At 38.5% G+C, this 19,373-nt stretch overlaps 1 protein-coding gene across 2 annotated transcripts in view; it reads right to left on the bottom strand.

The window, feature by feature from the left end:
- Positions 1 to 19,373, bottom strand: part of ADCY1 (adenylate cyclase 1) — a 216,570-nt gene that overhangs the window by 112,437 nt on the left and 84,760 nt on the right. For both annotated transcript variants that reach the window (XR_006172716.2, XM_005300390.5), the window contains exon 3: positions 7,250 to 7,368. Coding sequence is in view for 1 of the 2 variants with exons in the window: in XM_005300390.5 (XP_005300447.2) it covers positions 7,250 to 7,368 (119 nt within the window). In the remaining variant the exon portion in view is untranslated. The remainder of the gene's footprint in view (positions 1 to 7,249; positions 7,369 to 19,373) is intronic.

Below are 19,373 nucleotides of genomic sequence, written 5' to 3'. Positions count from 1 at the left end.
GTGAAATCTGAAAGGCGAATTTCTATATATCAATACTGTTAATTGAATGTAGACATTTTTTAAAGTTAACAAAATCTTGATATATGTTATCTTACCTTATGGTCATTTCCATTTAAGGTTTAGGGGTTTCGTTTGTTTTTAATAACTGTAAGTTCTTGAACATTTTAATTGTAATGTTCCAATTATACACAGATGAATATTAATCACAAGTCTTTATTACAAATGTACAATGTTCAAAAATGGCTGTTTTGAGTAAAAAGGCAGTGAAAATGTCAAGTCAAAATTGGACTCAAAATTAACTCTGCCCTCTTGTGCATATGCACAACAATACAGTCTAATTATATTATTTCAAATAACTGCAGGATACCTGCCTCATTCCATGTATAGCTTGGACAACACACACTGAATAAGACAGAGGTCCTGTGAATCTGTGTCTTACGTTGGATTAAATTATATTCCATTACCACAGTGAAAACCTACAGCAAGCCATAGATTTATTCTGTAAGTCATATTATTCATTCTATAAGTCATATTATTTATTATTTAGGCATGGATTTATTCTGAACAAGTGATAGCAAAACTGAGTCCTCAGCACAGAGAACAGACAGTATGCAATGAATGAAGTAGGGGTCTTCCAAATCCCAGGCCTCTGCTGTATTGCAGCCTCGCTCATTAAATGGTTTGTTGTGCAAAGAGTGGGGTGCATTTAGGCCCTATCTTCTATTTATGAAAAAAAAAAAGTATTTAACACACACAAAAGTGGAACGAAGACTCATTTTCCAGTTCAAAAATATTTAACATCATATAGGTTAGTACTGGTCAGCAAGATGTTTCATTGATTCCATGTACTCCCCATCCGTCAGTATCCATCCGTTATCTTTAGTATTATATTTTGGTTGTAAGCTGCTTGGGGCACAGACCATGTTTTTGTTCTGTGTTTGTAAATCACTTGGTCCTGATCCATGACTGGGGCTCATATGTGCTACAGTAATACAAGTAATAAATAATAGTAATTCCATTTTGTGGGATAAACACATTGCTTTTCATGATGTCCTTCCCCATTTGTTGGAATGGAAGGGACATTGAAAGGAGGAGGAGAAATTCATCCCTATAGTAAGTATATGAGAGGATTATATGCTTTGTGTAGCCACAGGATTTATAAAGTTGTTAAATAGAGTAATTACAAGAAAATAATACACTAGAGCTATGTTGTAACCTTCTAATTATTTGTAATGCAACCAGTATGGTCCTACCTGGTCCTCAACAGAGCACACTGACCCTGAATTAGCATCCAAACTCACTCTCTGCCTGTGGTTTGGCTTTATTGTTCCCTCAAAAATAATGCCTAATCCATCCCTCGAGGATCTTCTCTGCCTTAGCTCCCTCCCACTGCCCTTATAGCCTTGATGGCATTAACGAGCTGCACCTGCCACAATGAGTCAGCAGACCTTCAGCAGCTTTCTGCGGGGTTCCAACATCTGCTAAAAGTGTGCCTCCAAATTCTGCTGCATAGCATAGCAGATCTAGGCTGCTACGGTTCACTGCTATATCCCATTATTTATATAGCATCCTCGGTTTTGGAAGGAAAACACTGCAAATACCATAGCAAATTTAAATTCTACAGATGGCGAATGTTCACTTTTTAACAGTGTTCATGCATACACTTTATTCACATAAAGAGTCCTATTGACTTCATTGGAACTACTCACATAAGTAAGTGCTCAGCAATGTGAGTAAGGATTGCTAACTGAGCCTTTAGGTCACCTTCAGTCAACATACAATAAGAACAATTTTCTAGTATAACATACTGTCACAGGACGGAATCTATAACAGTTTGATAAATAAAACTGTTTCTACGGGTACATCTACATTTGAGCTGGGAGGTGTGATTCATAACTTGCGTAGAGGAACCTGTGCTAGCTCTAAAAATAGCAGCGTTACCAGGATAGCACAGGCAGAAAGTTGGTCTAGCTACCCAAGTATGTACCCAGGGGCTCTGGGTGGGTACATATTCCATGAGCTAGCCTGAGCTGCCACCCCTGCTAGCCAGGCTATGCTGCTATTTTTAGCACGGTAGCTGGAGCACAGCTGGCATGAGTATGTCTATGGAATGAGCTGGGAATCACACCTCCAATGTAGACACATTCTAAGTCACTAAGATCTACAGTAGGCTGTGTGAATTATAAACTAGGCGCTCACAAAAAGAACATGGGGTTGTTGGAGTGAAATCATGAAAGGAGGAAAATGTATTCCTTATTTTTTTAGAAATTTCCTTAAAATCAATTCCCAATGAACCATCTGCCTCAGGAGGATCACATAACACAAGCTTTGAAACCTCGCTACAGCGCAAATTAAGGGCATTTTTAAACTCATCTTGACATTTCATAAACATCTGATTTTTAATGAGACTGGTATTTCTGGTCTGATCTTTCTTGGGACTGAAGATGCCACTATTAATCTAAGACATGTACTGTTTCTTAAGAATAGTAGCCTCTATTTAGGCCTTGAATGTCCAACTCTTACCTGGTGGCAAGCATTTATAGGAATAATCCCAGAGATTTTCAGTGGGACTACTTTCACAAGTAAATGTCCAAAGAACCTATAGGGTCTGACCCAAAGCCTGCTGAAGACAATGATAATGTTTCTACTGACATCAATGGGCTTTGGATCAGGTGCTCAGTTTGTAAGAGATCAATATTTTCAATTTCATTCTATATTGTTGCCTGCATTTAGTGTATTATTAAAATTAGGCTAAACTAAACTACCATAGTAGAGACTAGAAAATTCGTAGTAGCTTGAATGCTCATTATCCATTTATATCTTGAGGAATCTGATTCACAGAGCAGAATGAGTACTTGTCTGTTTACATTCTAAACTGGCCACATTTCTGTAAGCTGCATATATTAAAATATCTCTATTAGCACCTGATTATGAGTGGGAAAAGCTAATTGCAAAGTAGATGAATAGGCAGATTCTCTGGAGCCCCATATAAAGTGTGCACATGAGATGATTATGTTATTTTTATTAGTCTTATAAGCAGCACCTAGCAACTCCAACCAAGATTGGAGTCCCATTGTGTTAGGCACTGTACATATGTATTATATATATATATATATATATATAGTAGGAGATGGTTTCTGCCCTGAAGAGTGTATGATTTAAATAGATAAAGCAGACAAAAAGTGGGAGAAAGTATTATTATCCCCATTTTACAGAAAACTAAGGCAAAGACTGGTCTTCTACCCTGATCCACCCTCTTTGTGCCACTCTAAACCTGCTTTTCAAGACCATCCCCCCTCCAATGCCTTTTCCACATCTTTCTTGATGCCATGATCATGTCAGACAAGCAAATGTAACCACATCTTTCTTTTCTGCTTTCATCCATTTATTCTATGAAGAACTTTTTTTCAGGTAACCCATGGCATTTGCATCTGTTCCTATTGTTACATCGAACAGCCCCATTAAAAACAAAACATAAGCAAGCAAGCAAACAGTTCTGCTGCTTTCTTGATAACTGACACAACAATTGTTGTCTCTCTGAGGTCAAGGTCCCTCCATTAGATAATCACTAATTATTACACACAACGTGTAGGAAGAGGAAACAAAGCTACCCAGAAGAGTACAGATTTCATCTGCAACACTGATAAGGACCAAAGAACACTTTAAATCATAATTAATACTAACATTCTAAGGTAATTTATTTAGCACCAACAGTTAGCACAGCATTGCATGAACAAGAGCCTGATTCTGCTCTTTCTTACACTGGAGTAACTCCATTTATGTGACTGAAGTTAAAAGCAGGGTGATAAGAGTGTCAACCTTACAATCTCCGTCTCATTACTGGTGGCACTTCACATATAATAGTCATAACAAAGGCTCCTTCCCAAGGAGTTTACCTTGATTCTTTCCCCCTAGGCAAGAGCTTGTGACTTTGTCTTCCTGTCCAGTCTAACCTCCTCTGTGGAGTTTGCCTATGAGAGAAGGTGAGTCAAGATTCCTGGGTATTATAACTAGCCCTACACCTGGCTAAATGAAGACACTTAATCTCTCTGCCTCAGGCTATTTCATCGTTAAAACAAGACTTTATTTATCCTTTTTACTCACAGAAGTGTAAAGACCTTAATTATTTTATGCTCATGGCTTAATGTTTGTGACATCCTTGAATGCAACGTGCTGGATCCTACAGGTGTAAATTATTATTTAGTTGATATGATTATTAATGACAGATTTATTGCACCTGTAAGACCAAGTGAAAATTCCTTTCAGTAAGCTTTTAAAATTTCTCATCTAAAATGTATTAATTTTATTTTAGGATCATCACTTGGAAAATAAATCACTACAAAATTACTGAAATTGCCAAAATGCTTGCAAGTTTCTGGGTGGGCAGGATTTACGGATACCACTACAGTCGCAACTTAAGAATATAATGGTGTCAGACTTAAGGAAGAAGGTAGCTTGTTCTTTGACAGGATGAAAGGTTTAAATGTGATCCATTGAGGTTTATGGAGCAGCATCAAGTTAAAAGCAAATGTAGTTTAAAGTTTTAATCTCGCCCCCACTCTGCACACACGGCTTCCATTCGTGTTAAGGGGAGTTTAATGCTTTGAACTGCCAAGTGAGAATAAACCCCTACAGTATTAAGAAGGAAGCTTGAAGTGATTTACAGCTGGAGAGATTCATCTGGGAACTGATGAGAATAAAGAGAGACAAAACTCACTGAGAAACATGCTGGAAAAATGTTTTGGAATAAGCTAAGAGAAACATTTGTTAACATTTCTAGCTTGCTCCACGATGGTGGTCAAATCCAGAAGAGTGGGTCAAGGACACCCAAGAGCTCAAGATGTGACATGTACTGTCCTCACTTCACTTTCTCAATAACCTTCCCTGAAAACATTAGGGTAGAGACTGGTAGCTGGCACCACGCTTTAATAACTCACTATTTAGTGAATATGATGCATCCCTCCCTAGTGAATGCTCTACAAAGGATAGTCTGATAGAGACTCACATTTCTTAAGCACTGGAGTTCCCAAATTCAATCCCCGGTGATGACCTGTTATGACAATCATTACCCTTTCACCAAGGAAAGCATTAATAGGTCTCAATAATTAGCCCCAAGCTTTCTTGATCATCTTTACAAGCCAAGAAGTGCAGGTTCACCTGCCAGCTAACTGGCTGTAATTACCTCAACATTGAAGATTTCACTGAACAAAATTGTACAAAATCCACCCAAGATGGTACTGCATTGAAAACATCCTGGTGACACTGATTTCAAGTGCCACTCACTCAGCTTGGGTAGACTGTTGCAGCAAAGTAGATTGAAAGCTTGTAGATAGAGAAACTCAACTCTTTAAAAGAGTAAGATAAAAAGGTCTCACTACAGAGCCCAACACGACTGGTTCTGTTGGACAAGGACTTGCTGATGGTATGTCTGAGGAAGAGAATGTCTCCTTTGACTCTGTCACAGTCACAGCATAGGAATGTGATACAATCTATCTGGCTTAGAAGGTTTTTTTCTTCAAATCAGTTCTCCAACCTCCCATCCTTACTACTTTATCATTTGTAGGCCATCTTGAAACTAGTATGAGTTGCAAAGATGATGGGGAGGGTGGCATTTTAGTGCTAGGCACAACAAATAAAGATAGGGGGCAAGATTTGTAAAAAAATAGGGACCTAAAATTAGGTTCCTAAATCCATTCTTGTACCTAAAGAAATGGCCTGATTTTCAAAAGTAGGTAGTTCTTTTTTAAGGGAGGAATTTTCAAAATGTGTATAAGTGACTTAAGAGACCAAGTCCCATTGACTTTGAATGGGACTTGTGCTCCTAAATCGCTTAGGACCTTTGAAAATCTCATCCTAGATGCCTAGTTATAGGCACCTATTTTTGAAACTCTCAATTTGGGTTTTGCAAAATCCAAGATCAATATAAATGCAGTATTACCAACCCTAAGCATTCAAAAATCATGAGCCAGGACCCCCCAAAAATAATGAGACTGGTTTAAATCTTACCTGCCTTTTGATTTCTGAGCCTGTAGTAGGCACTTGGGTCACATTTTCAAGCTTTTCTCTGAAACTTTGAGGGTTAGAAACTCATTTAAAAATAAAAAGGAAACGCTGAGATTCTCACGTAATCACAGGATTCCAGGAACTGAGGCTTTAAAAAAACCAAAATCTACCATGAGACCTGCACTAAAATCATGAATGTTGGTAACACTATAAATGTTAACTTCCTGACCCTAGTAAAAAGGTTTTTTTATTTGGACTTTCCTGCAGAAGTGTTTGGAAACCAAATATTTTTCTGAGGTAAACCCAAACCCTGCAGCACTGCGCTTGTTCAGAGGAAACAAAGTGAAACTGACTAGAAACTGAGTGCAAATTTCAGTGAAAGTAATTTCTCTGTTTTCATTATCCAAGCTGAATATTAGAAGCAAATGAAAACAAAGAGCACTAATGGTGGAAAGCAGTGTTTTTAAAAATGTTTTCAGTTTTTATAATACAAGTTTCTGCTAAGAACACCATTAGTAGATAAAGAACTTGAACTATTGGATCATTTAACCAGGGCTTTGCAGTAGTAAGAAAAAAAAAAGACTCTTTGTGGAATGGAAGGCACTGTATTCCTGAGCACTAGCAGGACCAGGTCATTCGAGAGGAGAAGGGTGGGAGTGGGATTGAGAAGAATAGCAAGACTGAGATAACAACAATTGATTTCAGAGGGAGTGCTCATGGAACAGCATGCTACTTAACACAAGAAGGGTGGCAGAAACAGGCCCTCAGTCAATCATCTGTGAGGCTGAATGATCAAGTGATGGGGACAGATATACATTTTCCTAGGATGACAAATGGATGCACTGCACCAACATTTACTTCCTTCCCATTGTCTGGATAAATGAGCTATTGCACAAACAACCAATGCTTCCTGTTTGTAGGGTAATATAGTCTGTCACTATCATGCAAAATAAATATTCGTATCCACCACAAATATAACAGACTGTATCAGATGACTACTAGGTCATATACATTTTGGTTTCTCCTAGCATAACTATTCTAAATTATTTATCAACTCAAAATTGTTATCCACAGTCTCTATAGGCATGTTACCACTCAGCCATCCCAACCTCCCCCAAACCAACACAATGCATCTCCATTGGGCTTGCTTTCTTGTGCTGTAAGATCTCAAAGTCACTGTGTGTCACTCTATTTGCACTACATGTTATCTGCTTTACATTATTTCGTGAGCTGGTGTCACTCCTACCTAACATTGTCATGCCTCTGAATGTAAATCTTGTGAAAAATCCTTTCGGGTGGCTTCAGGAAATCTTCCTTCATTTCCATGGCAACGTTCCTGGGCAAAAGACTCATCAGGAGACGCTCCTAAAAGAAAATGCAAACCCATTAGTTTTGGGGTGTAATTTTCCCCCCAGTCAGCAATTCTGAACAAAATCGAACCATTTCCCCTATTCCAGCATATGTCCTGAGGATTTCTGTTCCATAAAGAACATGAACCCTTCCTCTCTTATATTTCTGCTGCCTGTGGGAGAGTTTTTTTCAAATTCCTCTGTACAACATAAAAGACCATACAGTAAGGAAACAGCTAGTTTCAAGAGTAAATCATTGTCCATAATTATACTTATAACCATAAAACTAATAATAACAACTTACTGTATCACCAGTATCATTTATCTGGGAAGGAATTCCAAGAACATTTACTATGCTTTTGTATCTACTGGTTTGGAACTTAATCAAAGTGTTACTGGGTCTATTAAAGCAGGTTTTTAAACAGTGCAATCTGCTATAATTTTTTCCACACAGCCTGAATCAACTGAACAGTAATAAAGGTACATTTTTATAAAATATAGGCCAGCATGAAAATAGTGGTTTTATCATATGTCGCTCTCCTGCTTACCCAAAATCCCATATTTCCAAAGGTTTTGGATCCCTCTGATATTGGTTACATTATATTCCCCAAATGGTGACCTACTCATAGGCACTTTAAAAACTTGTGAAGGCTACCCTATTTAGAGAGTTCCAGAAGTCCTCAAAGAGAACACAATCTGAGCACCAGCACTTCTTCACATTTAAAACTCAAATATGCCAATTTTTGCCCTAAGATGCATTTGAATTTAAGGACCCAACTCTGCAATCAGATCTGTTAGCATCCCATATGGGAGATGGAACCCATGCTGCCACATCTGATTGCAAGATTCAGAGCTAAAATAGTGGGAGTTGCGAATGACTGCCCAAGAGCAAACTTTGGCCCAGCATTTCTCCTTATTTCAGTTGGCCAAGAAAAATAAAGGGGACAAAAATTAAATAAAGTGAAATAAACAGTAAAAGAAAGAAAGAGAATGGAGAAAGAGAAGTGGTTAATATGAGGTTTGATCAGACTAATGCTCTGCATTGTTTGGTAACATTTTACCACATACTCCTTATGCTCTAGCCATGAGCTCGGGACAGGACTAAAGTACAACACAAGTCTTCCAACTTTGAGTTCTGACCTATAGTGTTGCTTCCAAAGGCTAATGCTTCAGATATTTACATCATGGAGGAGTGAGTTAAATTTTGCAAGAAAAAGATTACTGACCCCTGATTCTCATTTACAGTAAAGCCCCTTAACATTCCTGTAGCAGCATAAATGAGAATTAAGTCCCATTAATTTTAATTAGGTTTCTTAATATCCAGGTATAAACTATAGTAAATAAAGTCAAAGAACATGCAGAAATTAAATATTTGTGAGTGGCTTTATACATCAACCAATTCCCTTGTAGAAAAGTCCTAGAGCATTTTAGGAAAATATACTCTTACTATAAGTTTCTGTTTAATTACCTGTGTAATTTTATATTCCTGCTATTGATGGGACTGGAAAACAGGATATATCACTCGATTAAATTGCCCTGTTCTGTTCACTCCCTCTGAAGCATCTGGCACCAGCCACTGCTGGGAAATGGGATACTGAGCTAGATGACCCAGTATGGCCATTCTTATATTCTTAGAATTTTACAATGTGGTTCAAAAAACCCTAGTGGGCCGGGCTATGACAGACCCTTACAAAGGTGAGTGGGGGGTGGAAGGGATATCTTGCATAGTCCCTATCCTCACTTAGGGTACATCTTCACTACCCGCCGGATCGGCGGGTTGTAATCGATCCTCAAACGCGCTCCCCGTCAACTCCGGAACTCCACCAGAGCAAAAGGCAGAAGCAGAGTCGACGGGGGAGCCGCGGCCGTGGATCCCGTGCCGTGAGGATGTGAGGTAAATCGATCTAAGATACGTCGACTTCAGCTACGCTATTCTCGTAGCTGAAGTTATGTATCTTAGATCGATCACCCCCCCCAAGTGTAGACCAGCCCTAAGGAACATAGGGACAGCTCCCACAGTACACATCAGAAATGTACAGAGCTCCATAAAGTGCAGAGAAGGCAGTGGGACAGGCACTGCATAGGCTAGATGGAATGCAGGCTGCACCACCATATAGCTGATCACATGTGTTAACAAGAAAGGTTCACATCTGAGCTGGAATTCAATTGGCTATAACAAAAAAGTATGTTTTAAAAGATTTTTTTCATGGTAAATTTTATTTTAACAAAAATTAGAGACATTGCCAAAACAAGTCATTAGCAACCACACAACAGCCACAAAACCTATACACAAACAAGGTTAGTTGCCTAGAACTGACTGAATGAGTAAAGTCCAATTACAGTACATCCTTGGAAAGAGGACAGACATTGGCGAGCTTTCCAGATCAAGGAGGGAGGTAGCAGAAGTATTGGATAGCAGAACAATTAAAAGGGAGGCTGGCAAGTATAAGAAATTATAATTTTCTAGCGTATAAAGCAGCAAACAACAAACAAACAAACAAACCCATAGATGACATCAAAAAGTTTGTCTTAAAAAAACATGAGAAAAGCCCATTTCCTTTTGGCCAAAATTTGAGCTCTTTCAAGCAATATGGGATTGAATTCCAGATTACCTGAGTAAGGACTGGTTAAGAAACCCAGGGTTTGGACCTATGAAGGAAATAACAGTCCAAGCTATGCAGAAACATGATCAGGTTCAGGAAACAGCATTGTCTGGATCTCCATTAAGTGAGCCCCACTGTGTTGTATCTTCATTTTCTCAGAGAGGGTGACAAAAAAGACCCACACAAGAGACAAGGAACGGAGATCAGCATGGCTGCATAGAACACTGAATGGGAACAAGAGACAGCATAACAAGCAACATTTGTGTTGACATTCATGCTCGAGCAGCTGCTGCCATTGAGGATGACAGAAAAAAGTGAAACAGGTAGAAGAACAGAGAGCACCAACCGATTAGTAACAACTTTGACAAGGAAAAACCACATACATTGCAGGCCTCCTTTTTAGTGACAAACAGCCTTGTCTTGCATATATCATCAGGATCTAGTGCATTATCATATTGGATCCAAACAAATAGACTCAGCCAGTAGACAGAAAAATATAAAGATATATCTGGCTCTCTTGCTGACCTTTGGAACGCTTTAAACATACCCCAACACTACAGTGTAGCTGGACACTGCAAAGAGGGTGACATGCTGGTCTCATTGAAGACAATGGCAAAACTCCACGGACTTCAATGGGGCCATGATTTCAGCCAGAGTATTTTTATTCTGTATCCAATCCATTCACAACATGTCAATCTTCCACAAACATTAATGGATTTAAAGTGTGGTCATACTCCGCAAAAAAACATTAAAGGGTTCCCTGTTTATGGTCTATCCATCTAGAGGACCCAATCTGGCATTCCTTGTACAAAATCTCACTTAGGCCAAGGAATGGCAGAATAGGCTATAAATGTCCTCCATTAACAATGTTGCATTAGGTTTGTATTTTAATTGCCAGTCTTACAAACTCAACTGGGAATCTGGGAATGTCAAGCTTGGCTCTTTCTGCCGAATGTCTCATCATTAATGAAGATTTCTGTGAATGGAATTTAGTTAATTCTAATGATAATGCTTGAGTCAGAAAAGAATCCAGAGATCATTGTCTCACAGTTATATTGGTTCCGCATTGCTAAGAGAAGTAGTAAAAACATTTTTCTTACTAAAGTCAGCAGCTATGACTTAGAATATACATGGTAAACAAAGTGGGAAATGGCAATTTTTATGTTGTCACTATTCTAACCAATAGAAGACTAACTGTAAGCACACAGTGCAAAAGGAAAAGATATATAAAAGATCGCCATACAATAAGATCTATTGCATTGTTATTGTCTAATCTGGACATTAGCAAAAAAAAAATATTTCTCAAAATAACTGCCCCAAAAACCTCAAACTATACCTTTTCTTTTTGTTTATGGTCTTTATATTCTAGCCACACAATAAATTTCACTAATATAATGAACAAATTCAGACAGTATACATTATTTTGGAATGTACAGTCTGTCTTCATCTTCTTCTCCTGGCTACTCTGATAATATATCATTGTAACTATACGTATAGTATTGTTCAGATAAACAATTCCATTGCCGTAACAGATATTAGGAGAGCAAAATAGTATTTTGTTTTGCACACTGTTCAACACTGATTGAGAATACAAACTCTCACATCTTTAGTAAGTTATTGAATATGGTGACTTACTACTCTGATTGCACCAAAACAGATATTTCAAATAAATTAAATTGATGGCAAAACTCCCGTTAACTTCAAGATGAACAGTATTTCACTCAATGTATTTTTGGAATTACCAGTACGGGGTGGTGTTATTGTATTAGGAAAATCTTTAATATTTTAGTACATTGGAACTATAACTTTCATCTCCTGCGTATCTGTTTTTCTAAACTTAAATTGCCATTAACATAAGATTTTTGTACTTTATTACTTAAAAACTCAAATGGTTTATATAATCTTACATCTTGTACAGTACAAAGAATATATCTTACCATGTTCAGTTAATACTGAATTATGGTAATTTGTATTGCTTCTTATTAACCTATATTAAATTTACAAAATAAACTCATTAAAAAAACTGAACTTTAACTCACCCAAAAAAACCACCATGATGTACACTTGCCACATACACAGTCAAGGAAAGATTTCAACTTCCAGAGTTTAAGATTTCCTCGATTCTGTGATATTAGACTTTTGGAGATTATAAATTCCCTGATCTAGAACTATTCAACAGCCTGAAATCAGCCACTCTTATGTAAGGCCTCTTGAATCCAGTCAAACTTAACTCACTTGCATTCTTGACTGAATGACATGCTTAACTCAGATGTTTTTATTTAACTTCTTTTTCCAAACGTTCAATACTTTCTCAAACAAATTCCTTCTAAAGGTTCTATACTGATTTATAACAATTCAGGCAGCCCCCAAACAATAGCTTCCAACACAATATAAAATGCTATTATTTTTCTATGAAATTCTTTGTATCAGTGTCCATATGGAATATGGCTGTGACACATTTTTGAATCCTTTCAGCAATCTGTAAATCACTTATGAAACCAAACTCTCATCAGAACACCGGTCTCAAATCAGCAAATTCCATAATGTTCTTGGCCAACATTTCCCCTCTCCCTTCTGTTGCACACTGTGCTGTGGGATGATTGGTTACAACTGTCTACCCACAAACTGGCTGCTTTTCCGTTTATGCCCTTCATTTAAAATAATCTATTTCTAGTGCACCCATGAATTCATAAAATACCATGAAATCTAGGTGTCAGTAGAACAATTAATAGTAGCAGAAACATCAGAGTCCGAGCATGAAACACCTTAGCTGCCCCCTCACTATGTCAGGTCATATTTTTAAGGATCATCAAAGGAGAAAAATATATTTAAGAAAAGGGACATCTCATTTGATAGTTTTGTAGATTACTTTATCAAGAGAGGAGGTGTCCTCCCTTATGCTCTAAAAAAAGGTAAGACAAACTGATCTTCAAGATAGGTCAGGATGTCCAAAAGGCCAAAGGCCTTCTATCTAGACTGCCCTTTCCTTACCTCTATTGAGTTTCACCTTGGGCTCCATTAGCAAAAATATCCCTGTGCTGTGGTGGTATTGTATATATCTCCAGTAGAATCCAGATATAGCATTCAGTTATAGTGAAACACTGCTTAGAATGAAGTAAAGTGAATTGCTGCAATGCATTCCAAAAAACTTTCAGATCTCTTATATAGCTCTCATTAAGAGAACATATAAAGATGTATGCATAACAGTCTTATTCAGCAGCTACCTGCTGGAATTAAAAAAAAATATGATTTTCTTGACACCTTCACAATTGCTAGAGTCCCTTGCATTTTCAAGAGGTAGAAACAGTTTGCATCACATCCATGGTGAAGGAACAGGAATATTTTACCAGTCCTTCTCCTGCAATAGTAAAACTCTTTATGTTGACAATTTGAGGGGAGAAGTTAATAGATATGTAGATTTTAAAGCACGAAGGGACCATTGGGAGTCTCACCTCCTGCATAATACAGGTCATAGAACCTCACTCAGTAATTTCTGCCTCAAGCCCATAACTTCTGTTTGAGTTCTAGATGTAATGAGTTATTTCACTATAAGGTTCCATTTCAGTTTTTATTTCTTTTTGAGAAAAATGGCACTAATATCATTAATAAGAGAGCATCACAGTTCAATTTACTTTCATTTGGGAGCTCAGCATTTACTTTATCAACAGAAGCTCCTAAATGCACCCTAAATATTATCACTTGCTACACAATAATGCCTGCATAAGTTGCATGTCTGCATCAGTTTTAAGATAAATCACTGAGCAGCAGGCTCTCTGCTACCCCTACACTACATTGCATAGCTATTTTAATTCCTTCTAGAGCTAAACTACTGTAATGCCCTCACAGTAACTTTATGTAAACTTTACTGAGAGAGTCAAGATAGATGAGGCAATATCTTTTCTTACAACAGCTATATGTGTGAAACCGGACAATCACTACCCTCTTGAATGAACTCACACACAGAAAAGTGATAAAAAACAAAGACAACCCATCATCCACGGGTGAACACTTTTCACAAAGCGATCACTCCGTATCTGACCTCTCAGTCCTCATCCCCAAAGAAAACCTGTACAACACGTTTACAAGATAAGTTTGGGAACTTAAATTCATAACTGTGCTAGACACTAAAAGCCAGAGATACTAGTTTTATGGCCCATTTCAACAATTTGTAACACACCCTGTTGCCTGCTAACATTTAATTGCCCACTTCATTTTAAGTGGTAGCCTACAGCATATGTGAACACCTTATGCTTAACAATCTGTCCCAACTTGTATTTAGCTTAGACACTCTGGTTGCCCTCTCCATACCTGAAGAAGAGCTCTGTGAAGCTCAAAAGGTTGTCCCTTCCACCAACAGAAATTGGTCCAACAAAAGACATTACCTCGCCTATCTTGTCTCTCATATATCCTGGGCCAACATGACTACAGCACAGTGCAAACAAGTGAAGTTTACTATCATTCATTCTTGTAAGCTGTAAAACAAAGGCAGAAGACTTCATTTATAAATTATTTTAAATTAAATTATGTTGTGAATATAGTGTTATTGTTATGTATTCCCTAAATAGTGTTAGAGGAAAGAACTACTATATTAAGATGACTTTGCTTTTTTTTTTTTTTAAAAGGCCACTAGATGGCAATGTTTCAGAGCATTACTGTAATGTCTCAAAAGTTATGATAATTTGTTAGTGCTTTATTATTGAAATCATAATAGTTGAAGATCATTAGTGATGCTGTACTGCAATGCACGGGTTGTGAATATCGGAGAAGCTGGTGGCTCACTGGAGTGTTATGCTAGAAGATGATCAGTTGTTAAAATGCAGATTTTACACCTAGCAGTTGATTTGTCATTTGAAGCTACCAGATGTAAATCTGACAATCAAGCTAAATGATAGCAGCATCAGCCTCACACAATCCTTCTTAGCACTCCCCAGGGAGACATTCCCACACCACTGAAACCTAATTGACAATGGCTATAAAATGATCAGTGGCCTATCCCAAAGCAGGTGTACTTTAGATGCAAGAGCAGTCCCCTCCTTAGGCCTGGTATGGTAGAGAACATTCTACACACATAGCATTGTTGATATGTAAGAGGCAGCTGGTGAATTTCTGACCTCATAATAGCAATTTCTAGCGGTAAAACCAACTTTTTAGTGAGTCTGCTGTTTTGTAACACATTATTAGCCGACAGAAACCTAAGCTGCAAGTTCAATGTCAATAAGAGGATCAGAGATCTGTTGGCAGGAAAAAGAAGAATCTTTACTAAGTCCACATAGAGCCTTCTCTTGGAAACAAACAATATGAAATGAAACTACATTTACATAGCCAGCTAGCTAGTGACATTACACAAAAAATGACATTGCTTGCCCCAGCCTCTCCGACACAGTAATGGCAGTAAAGAAATCTAGCAGGAGCTATACACAGAGTGCGTCACTTGTACTGAAACTCTGCTCATAATGAGATGGAATGAAAGCCCCACTTGACTGCATTTCAATGCACTGTTACTCTGTTGAGTCCAAGTTTCACTCTGCTACAAATTGGTGCCACCCTGATAATCTCCTTGAAATGACGCAATCAACACTTACCAGCTTGGTGTGGAATGCTGTATTTCACCTCCCTTTCCTCCTCTGTTCCCAAAGAGAAGAGTAAATGGGAGGAAGAAAAAAGAAGGCATAACTAATCAGCAAGGAGTGTGGGAGAAGAGAGGCTGTTAATATTTCTACAGTGGCTACCAACAGGGAATGCAAAGTACATGGAACAGCATAACTGCTGCTGTTTCCTACTACAGATTAAGGCTACATCTACACTACAGGGGGGAGTCGATTTAAGATACGCAAATTCAGCTACGTGAATAGCGTAGCTGAATTCGACGTATTGCAGCCGACTTACCCCGCTGTGAGGACGGCGGCAAAATTGACCTCTGCGGCTTCCTGTCGACGGCGCTTACTCCCACCTCCGCTGGTGGAGTAAGAGCGTCGATTCGGGGATCGATTGTCGCGTCCCAACGGGACGCGATAAATCGATCCCCGAGAGGTCGATTTCTACCCACCGATTCAGGCGGGTAGTGTAGACCTAGCCTTAGATAAGGTCTTCTCTCCCCACAAACCTATCAGTGCCATATCATCTGCAAAGAGTGAATTGAGTTCCTAGTATTGCTATTGGGATGAGGAAGAAAAGCACTTGTACCCTCTCCCTGTTATAAAGAAAACCCTGCTTATATTGATGGGAGAGTTTACAGACAAGAAAAAGACATTTCCCAGTAGGAGGGTTTCACTGTTCCTATTTTATGACAACCGAGAACTTCAGCCAAATTAGAGAGGGGTGAAACTGTGCATCCAGGGAGTAGTGCCCTGGGAGGAGAGGAGTTATCATAAGATAGATATTCTTACCAGACAGTGTGTGTCAGGGCCCTGACAAAGTCCGTCAACCCCAACACTATGCCAGGATGTTCAATAATTATGGAAACAGTGTTACTTAAATCCTGCATTTTCATACAGTCCTTATATCAGTGTTCTCCTCCCAAGGACAGAATGACTGAGGCAATGTGGTAAGCCTTCACATTTACCACAAACTGTACATGTCACTCTTGTTCATGTCATTGCTCAGTAAACATTTTACTTTATTCAAAGAGTTTAAGGGTCTAGGAGTATCGATGACATCAACTGTTCAGAGAAATACCTGGGAAGCTTAGAAGGCCCCTTCAAGGCAAGGGTTCAAACTCATTTAAGTTTGAAGCTGACATAGTCTATCAGTAAATGTTTGTTAGAAGTTGTTAAATTAAAGGTGTGAAAACGTATACTAATTAAGAAGTGTTATTGTCTTACAGTCCCCACATTAAGGGCCACACTCCTTCCTTTTTTTGGTTGTACGTAACTCCTATCAACTCGAGTGGGAAGCACATGTGTAAGTCCCTGAGGGTATACTATGGACTGTAAGGCACTCTCATACTCTGCTAATGTGTGTGTGTGTGGGGGGGGGGGGGGGGGTGTCACATAAGTACCTAAGATACATAAATACCACCCACTTACATAACTTCAAATCTTCATGTTTGTGTTCTCTATGGCGAACTAAGAATATTCTGTGCACCTCCTATTTCCACTGAAATCAATGGTAAAACTCTCAGTGAGTTTAATAGAAGCAGGATCAGACCCACCGAGTTCGTGTGTTTGCATTTTAGATTAATTATCCAGCCATATCAGCAGTACTGTCCAAATCCTGCTACACGTGCTAAACAGATGTAGAAAAACAAGTGAGATATTAAAAGCACAGCTTGAAAAGCTGCTTTACTTTACACAGGTAAAGGTCTTGTTCAAATAAATGAATGAAACTATCAGAAGGAACGTCGGTTACGTGCTACCATAATTCTTAATCAGGCAAGTACCTGGAGATGTGTGTGCTAGTGGCTGCTAAACACTGAAGTGTTCCATGGTCATGGCATTGTAAATCTGATCCTCACTTGATAATCGCAGCATTCTATTGTCATTATGAAGTTGACAATAATACTGTCATTCTGATCCCTTCTCATTGCTGCTGCTAAGGTGATGGCATTATAAACGGCATCTTCACCGACACTGCTCATTTTCAAGAGAAATGGTAAAGCAGATGGCACTTCACACATAGTGCAGCACAGAACAGAGACGTTTCCTCTCTTGCTTAAGGATCTCTTGATTTCCAACCTTGAACCATGCCTTTGTTGTTAGTCTCACCAAGCTAATATTAAACCTCCAAGTAAACACCCTTAGTCCGCTCTCACTCTCAGGGAGTGATAAGTCCTTTATGCATATGATCTCTCCACCATCTGGGACAACTGCCCTAACTTTCTACATCTATCTGAATGCTAAGAATTATAATACGTGAAGACATTACAACATTAATGTGAGTTAGGGGAGGGTGAAGGTGGGGAGGGAAGAATCAGACTTCATCTCTACAGGTTAAAATAAACACATATTTAGAGGCGAGGCACCTCACCACAACACATCGCGGGATAGAAGGAGTCGTTTTGATAATTCTGTCCAAACGTACAGAAAAAAATAAGTATGTATGAAAACCTTGATCTGTAGATTCTTAATAGTGGTAGAGCAAGTGGGCATGCCATAGGCAGATTTACCTTTAACTCAGCAGAGAGAAGCATTGTGATTGATCATGCTATCACTGATCTAGACTTCAGGAAAATAAAAATACACTAAACTCCTAGTTTTGAAAATCTTGATCTTAAAGTTAGGCTCCTAAATCAATATTTAGGAACCCAAATAAGTGGTCAGATTTTCAAAAGTGTTGAGCACCCAACAACTCCTTCTTGAAAAATCTTGGCCTAATAGTCAAACCACAAGCACACTTACACCTATGCAATCAGAATCTCATTGCAAAACTAAAAACCAGAAAATCTCTCTAGACTACCCAAAAACCAATCTGGGGATCGAATTTGGGAGTAAAACCATAAATAACTCAAGGCACAGAAAACCAATGGATATGTTTCTGAACAAATTATACAGCTCTAGTAACACTTGTCACTGGCTATTTGTCCATGTTATCTCTACAATGGAAAGCAAAGCAATCCTAACCATGCAATCTGCCCAAAAAATAAAAATAAAAATGATTGCAACTTAAAGAGAGAGAGAGAAAAAAAAAGGAAGGAAAACAGCCTGGAATAAACTAAGGAAGCTGTAAGGGAACTCACCAATTTTAAGCAATCAGATTCACTTGATGCTAATCTACACTTACCATGTACAATAGAGATTTTCCAATCAATACTAAGACAGAAAAAGAAATGAGACCACATAGGAAAATTAGCACAAGTCAAAAGATGTACTAGATACCTGTTTCTTCTGTGAAATCTGAAGGAATCTGGAAATCTAAACGGAATAAAAAAATATTCCCCACTCCAAAATGATAAAATCCAAACAAAATACTCCTATACAGCATACAAAATGCATTATATTACAAGAAAAGGGGACAGGTTACTACATAGTCTGGTATCTTCTTACCAGCAGAGGTGTGGTCTGCTAGCTTAGGACACATGTAGGGCAAAACATACATTTGGACCGTATGCTGTCCTATTTTAGATCCAAGCAAAGCGCACCTGGCAGAATACACATAGCTTGCTGAAATAAGGGCAGGATTCATTTCCTGCAATGCCCTCTGATAACGCATTAAACACAAGTAGGGCCCAATTTTCAGCTGATGTAAATTGCTGTTGTCCTACTGGACTCTGTGGAGCTATACCAATTTATAGCACCTGAAGACAGCCCATGATATTTTAAAGAAAGAGATGAGAGCATACGTTAACTTGCACTACAGAGCTGGTTGGCTTTTAAGATGAACGTATGGGTGAACACATTTGTAGGGACATCAGTGAGGGGGAGGAAGATTTGATTTAGAAACATGCAGGAGGTACAGCCCTATAAGAGTATTCAGGATATCA

The sequence above is a fragment of the Chrysemys picta genome, chromosome 2, assembly GCF_011386835.1.
Source record: "Chrysemys picta bellii isolate R12L10 chromosome 2, ASM1138683v2, whole genome shotgun sequence".
Taxonomy (NCBI): domain Eukaryota; kingdom Metazoa; phylum Chordata; order Testudines; family Emydidae; genus Chrysemys; species Chrysemys picta.
Note: the sequence above shows the minus strand (reverse complement) of the source record. Positions and strands in the feature narration are given on the sequence as shown.